At 43.4% G+C, this 22,500-nt stretch overlaps 1 protein-coding gene across 2 annotated transcripts in view; it reads left to right on the top strand.

Annotated features, from left to right (window-relative positions):
* The window catches only part of MDN1 (midasin AAA ATPase 1), a 902,759-nt gene that overhangs the window by 388,464 nt on the left and 491,795 nt on the right, over positions 1-22,500 (top strand). For both annotated transcript variants that reach the window (XM_082250237.1, XM_082250236.1), the window contains exons 32-34: positions 4,230-4,371; positions 4,851-4,980; positions 5,724-5,948. In XM_082250237.1, coding sequence (XP_082106363.1) covers positions 4,230-4,371; positions 4,851-4,980; positions 5,724-5,948 — 497 coding nt within the window. The remainder of the gene's footprint in view (positions 1-4,229; positions 4,372-4,850; positions 4,981-5,723; positions 5,949-22,500) is intronic.

The raw sequence follows: 22,500 nt of genomic DNA, 5'->3' as shown, positions 1-22,500 counted from the left end.
CGGTCTCTAATGTTCAACCAGGAGAAATCACCACTCCTGATAGGAATCAGATGTCTGATAAATGTGTGGGAACAGAGAACGATCAGACTTTGTCGGATTGCCGGGGCCAGATGGCTCTAGGGCAGCCTGGTTCGGATCCAGTCAGCTCCATTTGTCCTGGAAATTCTAGGCTAGCCTCGTCAAGCCGGTCTGGCCGACTTGGACATGCTAGTCGCGAACGCTCCTTGGGAACTTCTTCTCAGGAAGTGTCTGCGGTCTCAAGGACCGATCTTCGATTGTGCTTTACAGTCGCTGGGTTCAATGGCCTGGCCATTGAGACCCAGGTACTGAAGGACAGAGGGTTGTCAGCTTCAGTTATTCCTACGCTAATTAAGGCAAGGAAAGCGACTTCCAGCAAGGTCTATTATCGCACATGGAAGACGTATATCGCGTGGTGCGAATCTTTAGGATTTCCTCCACGTACCTATTCGGTGACCCGAATATTGACCTTTCTGCAAAAGGGGGTTGAGCAGAAACTAGCCTTGAGCACCATCAAGGGTCAGGTTTCAGCGTTAGCAATCTTCTTTCAGAAGTCCTTGGCTACTCATTCCTTGGTGCGGAATTTCATCCAGGGGGTGCGGCACCTGGCTCCACCAGTCCGTGCACCCTTACCGCCCTGGGATCTTAATTTGGTTTTGTTGGTTCTGCAGTAACCTTCCTTTGAAAATATCAGGGAGATTCCCTTGCTTACTTTATCCCAGAAGGTGGCCTTCTTGGTGGCTATCACTTCTGCACGCAGGGTGTCAGAACTGGCTGCATTGTCATGCCAGTCCCCATATTTAGTGATTCATAGGGATAAGGTAGTTCTTCATCCGAAGCCATCCTTTCTTCCAAAGGTGGTTTCAGACTTTCATCTGAATGAAGATATTGTACTACCTTCCTTGTGTCCCCAGCCCAATCATCATCGGGAACATGCGTTGCATTCCTTGGATGTGGTTCAGGCAATCAGGGTATACCTGAAGGCTACGGAATCGTTCCGTAAGACGGATTCACTTTTTGTGATCACGGAGGCGGCCACCTGGTCGTCGGTACATACCTTTACAAAATTTTATAAGATTGATGTGATGGCGTCGGCGGATGCCTCATTTGGCCGCAAGGTTTTGCAGGCCGCAATTTGAGGAGACCGGTGGTCTACCTCGAGGGTTTTTTTTTCTGTTGTAATTTTCTGTTGAGTCTCATCTTTGATTGATGAGCATTGAGAACTTCTAGTTGGCACCGGTTGGGCCTTCTAGATTGGATTTGATTTCCATTTTCCCACCCCTCATTTGTGGTACTGCTTTGGGACGTCCCGAGTTGTGTTGAATCAACGAGGACTACGTCTGTCGATGAGCGACAGAGAAAAATGGATTTTTGTAAAATCTTACCGTAAAATCCTTTTCTCAAGCTCATTGACAGACGTAGTACCCGCCCCTCTGTTTTTGAGTTGGGTTGGGTTAAATTCTCTAAACACTGCTTTGTGACATAACTGATTTGCTGTAGCAGAGAGAGAGAGAGAGGATATACCCTCTGGGACTGCCCCTAAGGTGTAGCCAGAATGTTTTCTTTCCTGTCTAGTCCTACTCCTGTAGAGGGCAGCATAACCCGAGTTGTGTTGAATCAAGGAGGACTACGTCTGTCAATGAGCTTAAGAGAAAAGGATTTTACGGTAAGATTTTACAAAAATCCATTTATATCTTGACCCCATATCTGACACGCTTGCTGGAGAGAAACTGTTTGAAAGCAATGTGGCCAAAAAATTTAATCAGGTACTCCTCAACACAGACGGCTTGTTGGGGCTGCAAACTTCTGGTTGAAGGGATTTGCGAGGGGCTGAATTTTGTTGATCTGTTCATATCCAGGGTCACCCTGAGATTGACAGTTTGTCATTTAAGTGCATGAACCGCAAAATTTGCTCGTATCTAGTCCTGGCCATGGTAGCAGAGATCACAGGCATGTGATAAATTGGGTCAGTGGACCAATATCACCGCAACTCACTCTTTTTAGTAATGCCCATGAGAGGGGATAGGCCCAGAAAAAGTTTTAAATTTGGAAACCGTAATATGTTTCCATGCAAATTCTCTGGCAATGGTAAAATTTGGATTTGCGGAGATGAATTGATCGGCATATAAATGGGTTCGGTCCACAATAGATCTGTACGGATATTCCATGAAAAAAAGTTTGTAAAAACCAAGGGTAGTAAAATCTGGTGTTTCCTCCTGAATTACGGGTTGGCCAGTAAGTGGGGGTGGGTGGGGGAGAGAGAGTATGGGCACTGCAGAAGTGGTGGGCTCCCAAGCAGAATTTGCTAGCGCACCAGGAAGGACACTGGGCTCTTCGGACCTGTCTTCGAATTCTTGGTGGCTGCGGAACACTACTTGTGCTAGTCACCACACCAGCTTCAACTGCACTTATGGGACTCACCAAGTGTTACTGCAATGCTGGTTTGACTATGACCAGGATGTACTAGGCCGCTGGTGCTTGCCAGTTCAGCAGAAGATTGAGCGGCACTAATACCGACACTCTGCTGCAAACTAGAACCCTGCGATTGTTGCACCTCAGCAACAGAAGAATGGGATCGGGTAGGCTTGATCTAGCAGGGACCACTATTCCGTCACCAGATCTATCGGTCAAGGTGCCGTTGTTCTCTACAGGTTAGAATACTGAGCCTGATCCTAAAAGTGAGGCTTCCCCATCACACTCAGCATTGTGTAGGCCTCTTCGCTAGAGTACCTCTGTTAAGACATTTTGGCCAATAAATTTATATAATACTAGTGTGACTCGGGTAAAAAAAAGTACCTGGTTGTCAAATGTTTTAAATGCTACCAAGAAATTGAACTGCTAGTGCTAGCAGAGATCAGGTCTGACTCTGCTAATGCTGCAGTTTAGTGTGCTTTGTATCGGAAGTGACAGTATTCTGCTGATACTGCACTTCTTAGAGGATGTGTGGAGGGGCTAAACACCAGTGCTGGCAGGTGTGGAGGATGATCCTGCTAACGCTGCGTTTTGGGAACACTATAAACTATTGAGGACACTAGTATAGTTCTCACCAGATCAAAGCTATTGATTTGTTCAGACACTATACTAGTAATGGAGGGGTTTAGTGTGTTTCACTGACAATCAAAGGGTTCAAATGTGTAACTAAATATGTGGTGGGCAATCTGATACTATCCTGTATTGATGCTAACTGATGTCACCTGTGACACTAATACAGTCATCAAAAAAAGATCTGTACACTATAATCGTGACACTGTAACATGGCAATGAAGGGGTTAACTGGGGGTGATCAGGGGGTTAAATATTAGGGGATGTATGGCAGGTACCCTAAACCTAATTGGGACAGACACTAACTACCACCATCTCTCACACTGAAGTCGCAAGTGACCCTAATACAGTGATCAGTAAATTTTCGGTATACTGTATAGTGTACACTGTGACAGGGAGTGAAAGGGTTAACGGAGTGATCAGGGGTTAAATGTGTGCCTATGTGTACCTGTGTCATTTTAATGCTTAGGTACTCGGTAGATCTCTTCTCTCACCCTGGAACCAAAAAGGGCTCCAGGAGAGAAGATTGCATCATTTCCGGTGTCTGTGTTTACATTGCACAGGACATTCTGCAATTGGTCAAAACTCTGCAATTGGTCAAAACCTATCACAAGGTCCAGGCCAAAAATCATTGGCCTGGATCTGATGACGGAATGGTTCTGAATGGAGTCAAAACATCGAGGGGACTGCGCGTGTGCGCCCGCTAGCCCTGCGCTAATGACGTACAGTTACGTCTGTTCGCGCAGCTGAGCCACCTTGTCACAGTAAAACTGCGGCGGGAGTTCGGCACCCTATTAATGAAGAAGTAAAACTGAATGTGGAGGTGAAGGTTGGGATCACCAGGGCACTACGGAGCAGGATGCTGAGTGACCAATGTCTGTGACTTTTGGCTTACAGATCGGTTACCGGGCCATTTAGGAACTATTTTGTCTTTGATTCATACCCCTGATGTAAGAGGCACCTGTCCCCTTTCAAAGCGGATGCACAAGTGTACTGCCTGGGCAGTGCTGAAATGCATTTACTTAAACCCCACAGTAGAGCTTTTTATTCGGGCTCTTCAGTGTGTGCTAAGGTAAAAATTTTCTTGTAAGATGTAACTTTAGTACGTAAAGGGAATACCTTTTTTTTTTTTTTTTAAAGATATATAATTTATGTATATCTGTTGACAGTGTTCTTGAAGATGAGAAGACCTTGGTACTGGCTGAAAAGGGAAGTGAAGAGGAGGACAGTGATGTTGAGTTTTTAACAGCCGGGGCTAAGTTCCGAATTTTGGCTACAATGAACCCTGGTGGTGACTTTGGAAAGAAAGAGGTAACTGTTGTCAAATTTTGTTCAACTCCTCATCTATGCTAGTAACCTGACAAAATCTCCATACAGATTAGGAAAATGACCATTATTTGTGTGTTTTAAAAAAATAAAATAGTATGTTGTCCTCATAGCTAGACAGCCGTCCATATATGTAGTAACCTCCCACTGAATCCCAATGATAGGAAATACACACCTCAAATGATTCTGTATCTGCTAATTTGCAAATTGAGACCTTGTGGCTTAAGATGCCAAAATAGATTTCTAAATACAGCCTATAAACCAACTTAAGGCAGAAACAAGTTTAAAATAAAGATGTTTTACCAAAGCAAATCCTTTTTGCTGTGAGCATTGTCCGGCAAAATTTCTGTTCAGGGTATAGTGCACTAATGCTTTTTTTGCCGTCTGTTTACAGTATAGGTCTAAGGTAGCTTCTCCTTTTTTTTTTTTTTTTTTTTTTTTTTTTTTTTTTTTTTTTTTTACAGCTGTCTCCTGCCCTACGTAACAGATTTACAGAAATTTGGTGCCCACAGAGTAATGATCGGCAAGATATATTGGACATAATTAAACACAATCTGAATGTTCGACTATGTCTTGACTTCACCGACAGCAATGGTAAGTTTTCTAACTAAAGGTAATAAAATATTGGGAAAGTTAATTTTATTGCTGCTTTCCATCCTGACCCCAATCTCCCACAGCAGCTGGTGCGGGAGGAGGGGAAGCAGCACTGCAAGGATTGGGCGCTAGGTAAATGGTGAGGGTTGGAGGGGCAGTAGAGGGGAAGTCAAATGGCTCGAGTCTAGTTTGATCTATTTAAGTTCATCTGTGGCTCTTCTGTAGCACCTGAAGCTGGTGGGAGACAAGAGGAGGAGAAGGCGGCAGCTGCAGGGTTGCCACAGGGGGATTTAACTGTCCGAATCAATCCCACATCACGGGTAATCACTTTGTCAGCTGCTGATCAAAAAAAAAATAAAAAGTTGAAGGGTGTGCTGAACAGTTCTGCTATAAGTTCATGGTTACTCAAGTGACCATGTGCTTAAAACAGAATGAGGAACGTCGTGTTCATACAGTGCCCTGACCTGGCTTGCTGGAAGTGACTTTAAAGGTCCGTACATCATGCAGGCATAGCCGCAAAAGGGTTAATGTCTATACACTGAATAATTTGAACATGTAGATTTTAAAATGTGATACAAGTTTGAAACGATCCATGTTTGTAGTTGACATGAAAAAATTGTGTTCTTACAATGTGTTTTTTTTAAACACATTTTATTTTCTGTGTTCGGGTTCGAGCTGGAAATGCCTGCTAATGCAAACAATTTTTTACTAATAAAGATCTGTGAATTTCTCATATATTGCAGATGGTGGCATAGCTGAGCTGATTATGGACTTCATTGAATGGCTAATCAACCAAGAATTTGGTCGACGTTGCATACTTAGTATACGAGACATACTTTCCTGGGTGAATTTTATCAATGTCACGGCAGATGATATGTCGGTTAAAGAGGACGTTGGGACAACACTTAATGCTGTTATGGCTTTTATACATGCAGCATGTTTGGTATATATTGATGGCATAGGATCAGGTAAGTGTTTCATGGTCTGTATAGTTATTAGCCTCTAAATTAAATATATTCTGTATACCTTTGTTGCAAGAATTACAGCTTTACAAGGCGTGTGTAGTTTACAGTAGCAATATGCCCCTCTAGTCAACTATCAAAGCAAAAAGCACTCCATTTAATATTACATTTGGAAAATTTCCAACATGGTCCTTGGTATGAACCATCACAAACATAACATGATTTCAAAATCATACGATGAAACTTAATAAACATTTTATCATAAACTTTAACAATGAAACTGCCAAGTTTTACAGGTATCATCTGTAATATGCATCAAAGTAAAGTGCAAATAGCAGTTTGATAGAAAAACTTTAAAGTTCTCTTTATATTACTGATTAAGTGAGTAATGTTCTAAAATGTTATTCTGAATGGGTGTTATTTTATAATAAACCTAACCCAATACATGTGTGCAGAATGAATTTATTACAACTGCTCATGGTCAGTCCATAGTTTTATTATTCCTTCACCCATTAGAGTTGAGTATAAACTCTAAGCTGAGTGTGTGTATAAGTCAAAACCTTTTTATCTGGACAAAGCACATGGCCTTAGACCCTCCATTGTAATGGATCATTCTGTCAACAAATAGACCTTTTTACGTGCTGTCTTGCGCTACTGTGTTAATGACTTGGTGAATACATGTCCCAGATATCCAGGATAAGTCATTCTCTGTCCATATGTGAAGGGTATGTGGCATAAATGCAAGAAGCACTTAAAACTTCTGCTCTTGAAGGTGAACACGGGTTTGGTCTCTCCTTGGATGAGTATGTCAAGGAGTTCACAAGGGGGGGGGGGGGTTTAGAGTACTCTTCTACCCCAAAAAAATATGACTTTTACTTCTGCAAGTAAACTTTACTCCTGAGGCAGCTCCAAAGTTGTAAACAAATGTTTTCCTCCAAGCCAGCCAAGTCTGGCTTCTGTCCGTTTTTCCCAATGGAGGGACGCTATCAAATTTTCATAGTGGGGGAAATCTTTAAGCCTTCTGGTCACAGGAGTGTAATTTCCAGTAGGGATGCACCGAAATGAAGTTCTTGGCCGAAGCCGAATAATAATGAAATGCTTGGCCGAAGGCCGAATACCGAACACGGTGTTTCGCATTTTTTCCATTTATTTTGCCAATTTTTTCACCATTACAATAATTAAATGGTAAAAATTTGCTTTTTACTATTTTGTGTTGCTTTTCAGATAAAATCAAATAACAAAAATACAATGCCTCTTTCTCTGACACTTTAAAGTGCTTCCACACTGCTGACATGTTTGCTGCATAAAGCGCGCGCCTCTCACTCTACACGGGTTATTTGATTGCGTCAGTGCCCTGATTACATTGCTGTGTCCCCGGCGGCTGTCGGCTCCCCCTCCTTCCTCACACTGCAGTGTCTGTGTGAGGAAGGAGCGCTGGCGATGAGAGATGATCTCATATGTTTACATATGAGATCATCTCTCATTGGACGGCTTGATCACCACGATCTGTGATCGGCCGTGTCCAAGGGACACGGCTGACACAGATTCTCCCCGATGCGCGCTCGCGGGAGCGCGCGGGGAGAGTCTTTCTGGGAGGCCGTTTAAAAACGGCCTCCCGAAAATTCAAGTCCACGCTGCAGCCGTATATAGGCTGTAGCGCAGATGGGAGGGAGTTAAAAACTTCATTGTTCGGGCAAAATTTATTCGGCCTATTTACTTATAATTTCGGTTGCCGAACATTCGGTGCATCGCTATTTTCCAGGGCCCAAAAGCTGGAGTTTTTCACTGTCTGCTTCATGCTTTAAAATTTGCCTCTCCCCACAGTCATGAAAATCCTCTTCGGCTGTTAAGCAGCGCCTCTCACAGGGTACCATTGCCTATGTCCCAAAAAAGAAACGCTCAAGTTTTCCACTTAAACCTGTTGTTTGCAAGTCAAATGGAAAGTTTCAGCCCATTTTGGTTCTGCAAACTTTAAATTTGTTCCTGCAGGATCAAAAGTTTGGCCAGGTCAGTCGTTTTTTCCCTCCTTCAGTTGTTTTCTGGGATTCTTCTTGGACTGTCCCATGTTTCCTCTTTATCCATACCATCAATGTTTTGTGCTGGACTTGAAGCATTTCCAATTTGTTAATATATACAAAGATACAGCGCTATATAAAATATTCAATAAAGTGACAATGTGCTGGAAAAAATTACAACAAATATATCTTCAAAGTGCATATAAAAGTGTGAGGGGCTCGGTTTACCAGAGGATATGTAATCCAAGCCCCTGAGACTAGCAGTTTTACAAGTGGCATCTATCTAACTGGATATACCTGGATTTACCGGATTTGAGGACATATCGCTATTCTATGTCTTTATTGAGGTGAGAGGCCATCTAGTGGCTAATTGGTGGTGGTGTATGAGCACATTCCCTGAGACACCTATCAAGCACCTTATATTACCAATCTATACTTGGCACATTTTTGGATTGGACTGTATTATAGCAGCACCTTTATTAGGGACTGTACTTTATTCACACTTTTATACGCACTTTGAAGATATTTGTTGTATTATTTCCAGCACATTGTCACTTTATTGAATATTTTATATCGCCCTTTATCTTTATATATATATATATATATATATATATATATATATATATATATATATATATTGTCTATTATACAGAGGCTATATCAAAAAACGTTCTCACTCAAAAGTATATCACACAATTGCCTAGTTTGCTATATTTGCACATTTATTTATTTAGAATTGTGTTGTAGCACCAAGACACTATATTGATTAATTGCGCTGATTTCTTTTGCACATTTCCAATTTGTTGCTTTTTCCTGTCCATGGTCCCCCTGAGTTTTCACTACAGTGCTTGCCCTGATCCTTGCTGTGCTACATTTCTAGGGAATATACATGGTTGGATACCTTGATAATCTTACTAAAGGTTAAGTCCTCCCTTTCCCTGTCACCAAATGTCTAAAGAACATTGCAGACTCTAAACTTTTGGTTGGTCAGACTTCCTACCCTGAGACAAACTTCTGTCTCTCTTTGGTCCCTGGTTCAGCCCTTGTTTGTACTTGCATGAGGGTCTTGGGCCTGATGATACCCTCCTTAGAAACAGTGACTTATTTCTGGTTTCATTCCAAAGTGCTGCAGCACAACATTCTAGCAGCATTTTTTGCCAGTTTTCAGTCGCCTTAAGGTAACTGCATATAACCTATGGTTAAAGATCCTGTGTCCTGTACTGCAAGAATTTATTTTACTGGTAAGTAAAAAAAATTCTGTCTTAATCGTACAGTACAGAATGCATGGCTTATAGAACATAGGTTGTATGCAGGCTACCATTAAGGGATTAAACACTGCCAAAACACTTGCTAGGGCTCCCCCTAATGAACACTCAAATAACACCCCCGCTCCAGTTTTTTGCTTGCATACTTAGTTGATTAGTCTCTCATCCTTTTTGGACAAGTATTTTTCTCTTTCCTTCACTAACGGACACAGCGCCTCATCTTCAGTTTTTTGTTACAAGCAGTGTCAGAAGAGACCCAAATCCATAGAGGGGTGGGTGCTGTGTCCGTCAATGAACTTCAGAGAAAAGGATTTTACGGTAAGTCAAAAATCCATTTTTCTCTTTCTTTGACTAACACAACTCATCTTCTTGACTATGTGGGACGTCCCAAAGCAGTGTCAAACATAAGGGGTGGGAATAGCGAGAAAAAAAAATAATTCACAAGACTAAATGTAGCCAACCAGGTAACATAGAGTTCAGCCATAAAACAACTAGAGCTCACCTGAAAATATGAAAACGCCCTCAAAGAGGACCAAGTCCTCTAAACAGCAGCCTGCAAAACCTTGTGGCCGAACGAAGCATGCACAGATGCCAACACATTCACCTTATCAAACTTCGTGAACATGTGCACAGATGACCAGGTAGCCGCTTTGCAAAGCTGCATCACTGACGCTTGATGACGAAAGGCCAAGGAGGCACTAAGCACCAAGTAGAGTGCGCCTTAACAGGGAAAGGAGGAACCTGACACTTAATGAAATAAGCTGAACCACAGTCTGATCCATCTGGAAATGTTCACAGCAGAAGCAGCCAACCCTTTGCGAAGTCCATCTGTGAGGACAAATAGTGAGTCTGGTTTTCTAAAAGACCCCGTAACTGCCAGGTACACCCTTTTTGCATGAACCACATCCAATGAATACAAGGCAACTTCCTCAGGATGCTTAGGCCTGGGACACAGAGGGCAATACAAGGTCTTCATTTAAATAAAAATGACCTTCGGAGATGACCTTTAGAAGGAACGACGGACATGGAGGAACAATTACCTTATCCCTGAGAACCACCAGTTAAGACGAACGACAGGATGCCGCTAGCTCCGACACTCTGCGCGCAGAAGTAACAGCCACCTTCTGGGACAATGTTTTCAATGTTTATTTCTGCCTAGTCAGGAGTAAGGACCTAGTTCTTTGCTGGGATCTCTGGTCCTGGTAATTTTTTTTTTTCCCCCCTTTTCTTCTTTTATTATTTTGTTCTATGAGATCTACAAACAAGTTCCGGACAGGGCAATCTAGATCTAGAGGGTTCCCCTAGTCTGGCCAGCAAGCACGTGCAGACCGCAGCTCTGCCGCTATATAGCCTCACTGGACGGGGGCTGGCCTGTGAGTTAAACGTGTCGCGAGGGCCCATACGAACTTGTTTCGGCCTGAGTGGCAGCGTTTCCTTCTCCAGCACCCCCATTCTGATTGAGTGGTGGTCTGTCAGGAGCGGTGACCACCCTGTTCCTGGTGTAGTAAGTCGCTGTCCCTCCTCTAACCCTGGAGGGTTTTGGGTGGACTCGGGCCCCTCCCTGGGATGGTCGGTCTCCCCTTCCTCCAAGTCAGCCCCCCCCTCTGTGGTCTTCTACAGGCCTTTGCCCCTCATCCGCCCCCCCCCCCCTTTCCAGGGGTGGACATACCTTTTTAGGTCGGTCTGGAGTGTTGAGAAGGGGGGGGCGCCTCCGGCAACTGAAGAATCAAATCTTGGGAGGGTAATGGGTCCTGATTGTATGGTTTTCAAGCTTTTGGGGTCCGTACCACCCCCACATGAGCCGCGTCAGGGCGTTTTTTTTTTTTTTTTTTTTTTTTTTTAGCCTTTTATGCTACATATTGGCGGCCATGTTTGTGTAGCCTCAGCGGCTGTTCCCCTCTACATTCATGGAGTCCCTGGAGCATGTATCACCACCTGATCCCCTCTCAGAGGCTGTCAGACCCTCCGGGGTCCCAACAACTGAACTGCACTAATAGCGGTCCTGGAGTCCTTGGTGTCCAAGCTAGATTTGGTCCCAGGAAAACAGGCTAGCAAAAAGAGTTCCCCGCATTCACCTTCTTCCTCTGTCTCATCAGATCCTGAATCTTTCAGCTGCTGCAAGTGGTAGTTACCCTTCAGGGTCTGCATCCACGCACCCTGCGTGCTCAGATAGTGAGGGGCGATTCCTCTTTTATTCTAGCAGCGCATGAAAAGGTCCTAGTGGATGTGCTGATTGTATGAGAAACCTTAAAGATGGAGGATGCGACCCAACGCAGCATCAGAGACGCGGGTCACCTTCTGGCACCCACAGGTCCTCCAAAGGGGCGAAGGTATTCCCCTTTCTTTCCTTTTTTGACAATATTGTCACAAAAGAGTGGGGGTGTACAAAACACACCTTTGCAATCCCTAAGCTTTTTGGAATGCGGTACTCCTATGAGGATTCCCTTCCTTAAAAAAAATGGATGGTTCCTCCTGTAGTGGACTCCCCGGTTTCCAGGTTGAATAAAGCCACTGTAATCCCGGACCCTGGTCTTCTCAAATCCGGCTGAAAGGAGGTCGGAGGCCTTGACCCACCAAATGTTTACTGTGGCTGGTTTGGAACTTAGGCCTGTATGTACTATTGCCCTGGTGTCACAAGGCTATGACAGAGTGGGCAAAACTTCTTCGCCGGGACCTGGAGGGGGAACAGCTCCCCCCTGACTTTGCAGAGCTGGCGGATCAGTTTGTCCAAGGGCTACGGTGTGTGATGCCTCGTTGGATGCGGCTCCCTTGCTTTCTAGACTGTCGGTCTCTGTAGTCCTCCTGCGGCGTATTATCTGGCTGAATTGCTGGTCTGCGGACCAGGCTTCGAAGAAGGCCTTATCTGATCTTCCATTTATTGGGGATCGCCTGTTTGAAGCTTCCTTGGATGACATAATCAAAGGCCTCGCAGGGGGAAAGAGTACTCTTCTTCCTCAGACTTCCAAGGTTAAGGAGTCCCGTCGCAGAAGGGGGGCCTTTCTTTTCAGCTCATGAGGCCTTTCTTCCCTCAGGATCTCAAGACAAGGGGAACTAGGCCCTCAGAGCCTCCACTGGGGATTTTTAGAGGACCTGGTACAGTATGCCACGAGCGGGTTCTGCCAGACCTGCGGACAAGGCTTCCTCCGCATGAAGGGGTGCCCTCATCCGTATCTGGGGACGCTGGTTTCCGGATTCTTGGACCTCCCTGACACAGGACAATCTGTCCACGAAGTCATTCGCTCCGGCTACAAGATTAATTTTCGATCATATCCTCCGGACAGGTTCTTCCCTTCCAATCTGCACTTGTCCCCAGATCGCTTAGGGGATATCTTTGGGTCAGTGCAAGACTTGTTACTTCAAGGGGTGATTGTTGTGATTTCTGACATCAAACCAATTTACAGTTCCCAGGAATGAAGGCAAGGTGCATCCAACTCTGGAGCTCAAGTCGCTAAACAGCTTTGTGCAGGTACAGAAGTTCCGAATGGAATCCATTTCAACGGTGATGGCATCCCTACATTAGGGGGGGTTTCCTCGCTTCTGGCAACATCGATGACTACCTTCACATTCCAATATATGTTGGCCACCAGCGCTTCCTCCACTTTGCTGTGGGCAAGGAGCATTATCAGTTTGTGGCATTACCCTTTGATCTCGTCCCTGCTCCTCGGGTCTTCACAAAAGTATTGGCTAGCATTGCAGCGTAAGCGGGGGATAGCGGTACTGGGGTATTTGGACCATCTGCTTTTGCGAGCTGAGTCTTCCACTGCTCTGTTGGACAACTTGGAGATTACTCTGCAAACTCTGAGGGAGTTCGGTTGGGTTCTGAATCTTTAGAAGTCTGCTCTAGTACCGTCTACAAGCCTGGACTATCTGGGTCTGATTCTGAACCTCAGTCATAGCGTTTCTTCCTCTGGAAAAACTTCATAAATTGCAGGAGGCAATTCAGCTTTTGCTGCCCAGCAGATGGTGATCTTTTCGTCTTGCATGCGGGTACTGGGCCTGATGTTGTGTTCCTTTTTATGAGGCGGTTCCGTTTGCACAGTTCCTCACAAGATCTCTGCAATAAGATTCTGGTGAAATGTGACAAGAATCCTCAGTCTCTAGACAATCTCATCCTGTTGAGCCGAAGTATGAGGGGGGTCCCTCTTAACCATCTGCTGTGTCAATAGGATTGTTCCAACTCCATTGTCTCTACCCTGTCTGCCGGGTATAAAGCCCACTCGGTCGCTATGAATCCATTCTATCATTAGATCTTTCATCCTGGTTGCTAGAATTTTTGCAAAGAGTTTTGCGTCTATATTTAGGAGCGATATGGGTCTGTAGCTAGAGCACGTTGTAGCATCCTTTCCCTCCTTCAATAGGACAGTAATTCATGCCAAAAGTGCCTCTTTACTCATGTCATATTTCTGTCCCAGCCCATTAAAGTAATCTTTTAGTTTAGGTATTGGCAGATCTTTATGCTTTTTATAATAATTCACCGTATACCTGTCTGGCCCGAGGCTTTTCCCTGATTTTGTAGTTTTTAGAGCTATTCTTCTCTCTTCTTCTGTAATTGGGGTTTCTTACTGATCTAATTTTGTCCTGATGTATTTTAGGTAACCTCGTCTCTCGCAAATATTGCTTGATTTTTTTTCTGTTTTGTTTGAGTCTTTCTCATCTTCTGCCTCTTTAATATTGCAGTTTCCCATAGTATTCTTGAAACACCTTCGCTATGTCAGTTGTTGAGTATACCATTTCTCCCCTTCCATCTCTTTTCTCTATAAAATTCGTTGACTTCTTTTTTTCTTAATGCCGACCGCTGCACGACTATTTACTGCGGCGGTCAGCCCCTCACAGGCAAAGCGACGTAGTACTACGTCTCTAGCCTGTGAGGGTCTCAGGAGCGAGCGCGCGTCGCCGGAGGCACACTCCCGCGCGGTCACAGACCCACCCCGCGCGTGTGACCGCTGGACCCGATCGTCCGCCGGTCACTCGCGATCGTCCGCCGGTCACTCGCGATCGTCCGCCGGTCACTCGCGATCGTCCGCCGGTCACTCGCGATCGTCCGCCGGTCACTCGCGATCGTCCGCCGGACCCTTGATCACTGTTCTTACACCTCAAGCCATAGCCAATCACAGAATCACGCCCCTAGGGACACGCATAACCCCTCCCTCTCAAAAAAGTTAACCCCATTCACTGCCAGTGTAATTTTACAGTAACAGTGCATATTTATAGCACTGATTACTGTAGTAATGTCACTGGTAACCCCAAAAGTGTCAAAAATGTCAGTCAAGGGTCCGATCTGTCCGCCGCAATGTCGCAGTACCGCAAAAAAATTTGCTGATCGCCCCCATTACGCGTTTAAAAAAATCAAAAATGACAAAAACCTTTCCCTTTGTTAGTAAATGCGATAACTTTTGCGCAAACCAATCAAAATACGCTTTTTGCGTTTTTTTTTTTAACCAAACATATGTAGCATAAAGCAAATTGGCCGAAAATGTTAAAAAAAATTTTGATTTTTAAATTTTTTTTGGGGGGAATTTCATATAAAAAAAATGTGAAAAATATTGTTGTTTTTGCAAAATTGACGCTCTTTTTTTGTTTATAGTGCATGATCAAAAAATCGCACAGGTGATCAAATACCACCAAAAGAAAGCTCTGTTTGTGGGAAAAAAAGGACATCAAATTCGTTTAGGTACAGCGTTGCATGACTGCGCAATTGTCTGTTACAGTCACGCAGTGCAGAATCGCAAAATAGGGCCTGGTCATTGAGCAGCCAAATCCTCCGGTCTGAAAGTGGTAAAGTTTCTTGCACTGAAACTAAGTGCTTCCACCAATGCGCTTTCCCACGCAGTGGCTGACAAGGACAGGTCCTCATTGCCATCAGAATGCGATGACACAGTCACCAGGGTGGGGTGCGTCTGAGGCGGCCCCATCTGCCTCTGAATCTGAAGATACAACAGATGGAGGCGAAGGCAAAGGGCGCTTATGGCTAGTGTTACTTTTTAACACTAAAGCCACTTTTGACACTAGGCTTTCCAAAAGTGCTGTAAAAAATGACAGGGGCTGCGACCCAGAAGGTTCCACAGTCGCACTGAGGGGATCTGTAGGTGAAATTTTGTCCTGGGACTCCATTTACACTAAAATTTAAAAAGATGTAGTGTCACTTTAGAAAAAGTCACAAAAACGCTATTGCACCGCTGCGCTGGCGGTACAGCAAGTACCAGCCTAACAGTCGCTGGTACAGGGCCTGAGGGTGGCTGGCTGGCTCGCTGGTACAGGGCCTGAGGGTGGCTGGCTGGCTCGCTGGTACAGGGCCTGAGGATGGCTGGCTGGCTCGCTGGTACAGGGCCTGAGGGTGGCTGGCTGGTTCGCTGGTACAGGGCCCTGAGGGTGGCTGGCTGGCTCGCTGGTACAAGGCCCTGAGGGTGGCTGGCTGGCTCGCTGGTACAGGGCCCTGAGGGTGGCTGGCTGGCTCGCTGGTACAGGGCCCTGAGGGTGGCTGGCAGGCTCGCTGGTACAGGGCCCTGAGGGTGGCTGGCAGGCTTGCTGGTAAAGGGCCTGAGGGTGGCTGGGCTCATCCCCATCCATCGAAGGTCTGTCGTGGTGAGGCCTAGTGCTGGATTAGCATCAGTGCATCAGTGTAGCCTCATCAGCGCACATCAGTGAATATTACTGCTTTACAAATCTTTGACAAAAACTAAGAAAAACACTTCATAATTTCTGGTCTGGCGCAATTGTCCGTTAAGGTCACGCAGTGCCGAATCGCAAAATAGGCCCTGGTCAGGAAGGGGGTAAAATCTTCCGGGGCTTAAGTGGTTAATACCTTTGCTAGATTTTTCCAGATTTTATTATTCCATTTGTATTTTTCTTTTATAATTCTATTGTTCCCCTGTCTAATTTCATGTTCTATTAGATCTTTTAATTCATCGCTTCTTATTACAGTTGATGTATCTCTACAGTCTGCAAATTTTTATGTTTTTGTTCTAAGTTATAGATTTCTTTTATCAATTTTGCTTTGTTTTCTGTTCTCTTTTTTCCTCCGTGCCCCTTTAGAGATGAAGATCCCCCTCATATAGGCTTTATGTGCCTCCCAGAGTATATCTTTTGGGGTTTCTTCATTCTCATTTGTTTGGAAATATTCTAATTCTTTTCTAATTTCATCTCCCCATTTCTTATCTCTTAGTAATTCCTCATTTAATCTACAGGTGTTTATTTTGGGCTGACCCCCTGCTATTTTCAACTTCATTTTGACTGGTGCGTGGTCCGACCACATCTTGATCCCAATTTTCACATCCATCACCGCCTCTATCCCTCTGTTTAATCAAGACAGTCGATCCTAGAATGCGTCTTGTGTCGAGAAGTTGACATTGGAATAATTTCCTTTTAATCATTTTCAAGTGTGTTGTTCTGTACTTCTGCGCACCGGGTGTACTGTCCATTTCTTGGTCTAAACAAAAGTTAAGATCTCCAGCCATAATGACCCATCCTTTTCTAAATTCTACTAGTTTGTACAGAATTTTCCCAAGGTACACCGTACCCCATAGGTTTATCGTTTGGGCTATAGACATTTACTAATGTCACCTCTTTTGTAAATTTCCCCTTCAAAAAAAGGCATCTCCCTTCGTGGTCTGTCAGCCTCTCTTCCAAAGCAAACTGCACTTCTTTTGCCAATCCAATGGCCACTCCCTTTGATTTTTTTAGTTGTGAAATCTGCATAATACCAAATGGGGTAATCTTGAGTATAGCCTAATAGTAGATGTATGTAAGATGTGGGTTTCCTGTTAGAAAACTATGTCGGCCTTCATGTTTTTAATTCCTTTCAGAATTTTTTGTCTTTTATCCGGGGAGTTCATACCTCTGACATTATATGTCACGAAATTAACTCCTGACATCTAACTCTAAGAGAAATAACCTTTTTTCCTGTAGATTTGAGAGAAGGTTTCCGACCAGATAATGGATTGGACAATTTATACCCTTTTTTTTTTTTTTTTTTTTTTACCCTCTGTCCCCCCCCCCTCTACTCCCTCCTCACCCCTACTCACTCCCTTCCCCCCCCCCCCCCCTCCCTCTCGTTCACCTTACCTTGTGTCTCACAGAGATAATGCGGCTTAGCCTTTGTCAGTCTTTCATTCCAAAGATTGTTTCTGGTTTCCATCTGAATTAAGACATTGTGTTGCCTTCCCTGTGTTCTAAGTCTAAACATCCTAGGGGGAGTGCCTTGCACTCTCTGGATGTGAGGAGGATAATAATAAACCACTCGCGCAACTAATTTAGATGTGAGAAAAATATTGTGATCTAAGAAATTTGCTGCTGCTTCAAGAACCCCTAGAGGTCTGGGACGTGTTAATATGTATAGGCAGCGCTAAATCCTCCTAGATGCTTGCAATGGGCCTGCTCTGAAACGTTCATCCTACTTCCAGGAGCGGCGCGGCTCCCTGTATTGCCTACGACTGACTGCTGAGGCACTGGACAGGTTACGGGAGACAGTGCGGGCCATTACTACTTACTTTGAACTGTCTGCTGGTTTTGTACAGTGGTGATCGAAAGTTTGGGCACCCCAGGTAAAAATTTGTATTAATGTGCAAAAAGAAGCCAGGGAAAGATGGAAAAATCTCCAAAAGGCATCAAATTACAGATTAGATATTCTTATAATATGTCAGCAAAAGTTACATTTTAATTCCATCATTTACTCTTTCAAAATAACAGAACAAAAAATGGTGTCTGCAAATGTGTTGGGCACCCTAATGCCAAAGGAGGCAGGCAGTACAAGATATTAACTCTGCAGGGAGCCCAAACTTTTGCAGACACCATTTTTTTGTTTTCTGTTATTTTGAAAGAGTAAATGATGGAAATAAAATCAAACTTTTGTTGACATTATAATGTCTCATCTGTAATTTGATGCCTTTTGGAGATTTTTCCATCTTTCCTTGGCTTCTTTATGCACATTAATACAAATTTTTACCTGGGGTGCCCAAACTTTCGATCACCACTGTATACCTTTTTAATCTCCAAAAAATAAACACAGAACATTTTTAATATACTACACCATGAGGAGTCCTCTGCTCCTCTGCCTTATCTCACCCTCTGAGACCATCTACAGGAATTCCATCTATTGGGACACAAGCAATCCAACATATGGAGACCCCAAAGCGCTATTAGATCTTTAGTTTGACATGTGCCAACAAAGATGAAACTCCATCTGGTGAGTCTGCACTTTTTCCACAGTTAGGCGGTGTTTCAGGGAGTGCCACCACTACTGCTTGTACTATGCATAGTCATCACGTTGGGCTGCCACATATTTACACAAGGGACTTATAATTTGGACTACTTATTGCTCCTAGTTTAGGACGCACAGCAACTGTGCGTCCCTATATATATATATATATATATATATATATATATATATATATACACACACACACACACACACACACACACACACACACACACACACACACACACACACACACTTGAGCACTTAGTTGTTGCACGGTAACACTTTTCAATCATTGCACTTTAATATTGCACATTATTATATATATATATATATATATATATATATATATATATATAGAAATTCCACGCTCCAAATAGCGTAAAATAAAGTCCAAAGTAAGGCTGCCGGCAAATTCTGATATTGACAGTTCAGATCAAAAAAATAGAGGTGGAGTTGTGGCGCTCAAATAACAATCCGTATTTGACAGTAGGGACAGTTCAGTCTGCTTACTAGATGGGAAATGAAAATATGCCAGTCATCAAGTAAATGTGATGCTTAATCTCTCCCTTCAAGCTTGGCTCAGTCAGCTCAACAGAGACAGCAAGATGTATGCAAACAAACAAAAAGAAATCTCATGGTGCAGTATGTTCCAACTATCTAGTAGTTAAGATCAGACCCTCCACCAAGAACCCTTAATGCGCCGTACTCTGTGGTCAGATTGGCTGCTCACCAGAAATATGTAGATATAGGTGATGTACTTAAAGGGAAGACCTTCACCAGAATCCCTTGTTGAACAGCAAACAACGATGGACAAACATCTGCTTACCAGATTCGAATGAAAAGTGCACATTGGTACGCAGATGGTGACTTCACGTCCGATGACAAACACTCACCGAGATTTTGGTCTCGAAAATGCAGAACAGACTAAAAAACAGGAAGAGCTATACATGGTGTAGTGTGTTTAAACACCAGGATAATGTGTATTTGCAGTATGCACATATTGGTATCTTGCAATGAGAAGCACTTTCTTAAGTATTACACTTTCAGATATTGCACTTTGATGAATTTATTTATATGGTTTGACTATACATATTTATGCATTTGTAGTTTGCACATTATCTGCAATTTTGCACAATTGGTGCATTGCAAGAATCTAGGAGGATTTAGCACTCTCTGGATGTGGATCGGGTGCTCAGGGTGTATGTACCTTGTGAAGAGAAAGGAGGGGGAAGGTGTATGGCGCTGCCAAAAACTGCTGATGTTTCTATATGTCCAAAATTTAGGCGTTATAGATACATACAAAATAAATCACCACTATGGATAAAGTGTCCAGTGCATCCTATGTGTCTTCCTATTGAATGTGCAATACTAAAAGATAATACAAATAAATAATAAATATTTGTGCTGAAAGGTGGATATAGAATAAGTGAAAATTGGTATGATGAGAAAATTAGATGAAATGTATGAATTAAAAAATAGATAAAGGGGTGGATTTGTACAGAATAAAAATAAATATATAAAAAATAAAAAATATAAAAATGGATCCACTTAAAATATGACTTAAATAAGGTGCACAATAGGTAGATAAATATTATAGCAGCAATGATACAAAAATAAATAAGTCCGTTACACCTAAGAAAGAACAAATGGTCCCACAATGCAAGAAAATTCCTAAAAAACTTGGCAAAAAAAGGTGACTTGAGTGCAGGTGTTCTGATGAAATATTAAAGGTGCTCAGGTATATGGTGACCGTTCAGTGCTCCCCGCACCCCTTGGACCGCACTCACCAGAACTATGTACCCCTGCAGGGGTATCAGGCCTTGTCTATAATCCTGGATCTTCTCCACTGACCATCAAAGTGGTTGGGTGGTCCGATTATCTACCCGAATCTTGTGAACCAGGTTCCTTGATGTTAGGGTCCGAAGGTGTATCGATATATGGGGGAAGAAGGCTCACAATCTTACACGCGCTTACAATCGCGTAACAAACAGGTACAGCTGTTCATGTCTCTGGCAGCTCCTGCCAATCCCTGCATGGATGGCGGTGTCAAGCAGCTGCAGCATAAAGTGCACGCCAGCGCCCGCCTGATTTGGTCACAGCCTTGGAATGATGGCGCGGCACGGCTCAGGTGTTGGGATCCAGACGGCTTTGCTAAGATCTTGTGTGAAGTAAAAACCAGAACAATTTGGGAACAGCGTTTGTCAGAAGCTCAGTTCTGGTCTGTTAGTTCTGGTGAGTGCGGTCCAAGGGGTGCGGGGAGCACTGAACGGTCACCATATACCTGAGCACCTTTAATATTTCATCAGAACACCTGCACTCAAGTCACCTTTTTTTGCCAAGTTTTTTAGGAATTTTCTTGCATTGTGGGACCATTTGTTCTTTCTTAGGTGTAACGGACTTATTTATTTTTGTATCATTGCTGCTATAATATTTATCTACCTATTGTGCACCTTATTTAAGTCATATTTTAAGTGGATCCATTTTTATATTTTTTATTTTTTATATATTTATTTTTATTCTGTACAAATCCACCCCTTTATCTATTTTTTAATTCATACATTTCATCTAATTTTCTCATCATACCAATTTTCACTTATTCTATATCCACCTTTCAGCACAAATATTTATTATTTATTTGTATTATCTTTTAGTATTGCACATTCAATAGGAAGACACATAGGATGCACTGGACACTTTATCCATAGTGGTGATTTATTTTGTATGTATCTATAACGCCTAAATTTTGGACATATAGAAACATCAGCAGTTTTTGGCAGCGCCATACACCTTCCCCCTCCTTTCTCTTCATTCTCACTATATTCTTAGTAATATAGTATAAAGGTGGGCTGCAGCCAATACTAAATACCAGGAATCTAGAATTATCCTAAGCGCGGATTTGTTTACATTTCATGTATGTACCTTGTGGCAACTGAGTCATTTAGGACATCAGATTTGTTTGTCCTTAAGGATGGACATCGCAAAGGGTTGGTTGGTCATGTCTGCCGCGACCATTTCAAGATGGGCAGCATAACCCAATTGTTAAGAAGATTCTAGAGCTGTGTCTGTTGATGAACGTCCTAGAAAAAGATTTAACGGTAGAACAAAAAATCCATTTTTTTTTTCTTTTGTAGCTACTTTTTTACATTTCTATCAAGATTTTACTTGATAGGTTAACTAGCCCTATGTTATCTAGCAGTTGCTTGGGCACTACACAGATCCTACATGTAGGGCCAATCTGTAATGTTTGCTGTGGGCAGTGGATCCTGCTTTAGATGCTCACCTTAGCATGCAGTGCAATGTTTTAGCAGCAGGGTGGGTACAGATTCAGCGCTGGGGTCATCTCTAGGGTTCCCAGACCCTGAAGACCATACCCCTTTAGGGATATGTTCACCATGACAGGCAAATATGTGACCCATGACATGGGTCACCATGACCCAAACACATAGTGACGTGGAAAAGATAAGACAGGGTTTACCTTTATTTTGGGACTGGATCCTGGGTGCTATTAGAAAACTCACAGTGCTTAGCACACAATGCAGATACATAGACAGAAAAGTAGAGAGTTGGTCGTTTTACCATGTTAATCCTTGTTGTAATGGTCTCCATTGTTTTCAGCAAAATAATTGTCTATTAAAATTAAGCACTTTTTCCCCCCTTCCCTTTGGACTTAGTCTCAGGATGATGACTTGAGGCCTCTTGGTTGATTTGCTGCAGCCTGCCATATACACAGAAAAATGCACATGTGAAACAAACAGATCCACTATGGATCGTCCTACGCAACAATCCAGCCAACAAAATCTCTCACTGGCATGTTGGGTCCACTACACTGCTCTGAAGTCAGGGGTGACAACAGAAGCAAGCCTTAAAGGCTGAGAGGGAGTGTAGAACTCCCTAAGGCCCTTTTTAAAACTTGCACGACCTGAAATTCACACGAATTTGACGTGACTCGAAGCAATGCCTGTGTAATCTTGAGGTCTGTGGACCTCAAGTCGGACCAAAGTAGGGCAGGGACTACTATGAAGTTGCACAGATGTGAATGGTACTTAATGGAAATCATGGGGTTCTTGTCACGTGACCTTGCA

This window comes from Pelophylax lessonae (genome assembly GCF_965119305.1).
Source record: "Pelophylax lessonae genome assembly, chromosome: 3".
NCBI classification, from domain to species: Eukaryota; Metazoa; Chordata; class Amphibia; order Anura; family Ranidae; genus Pelophylax; species Pelophylax lessonae.
Note: the sequence above shows the minus strand (reverse complement) of the source record. Positions and strands in the feature narration are given on the sequence as shown.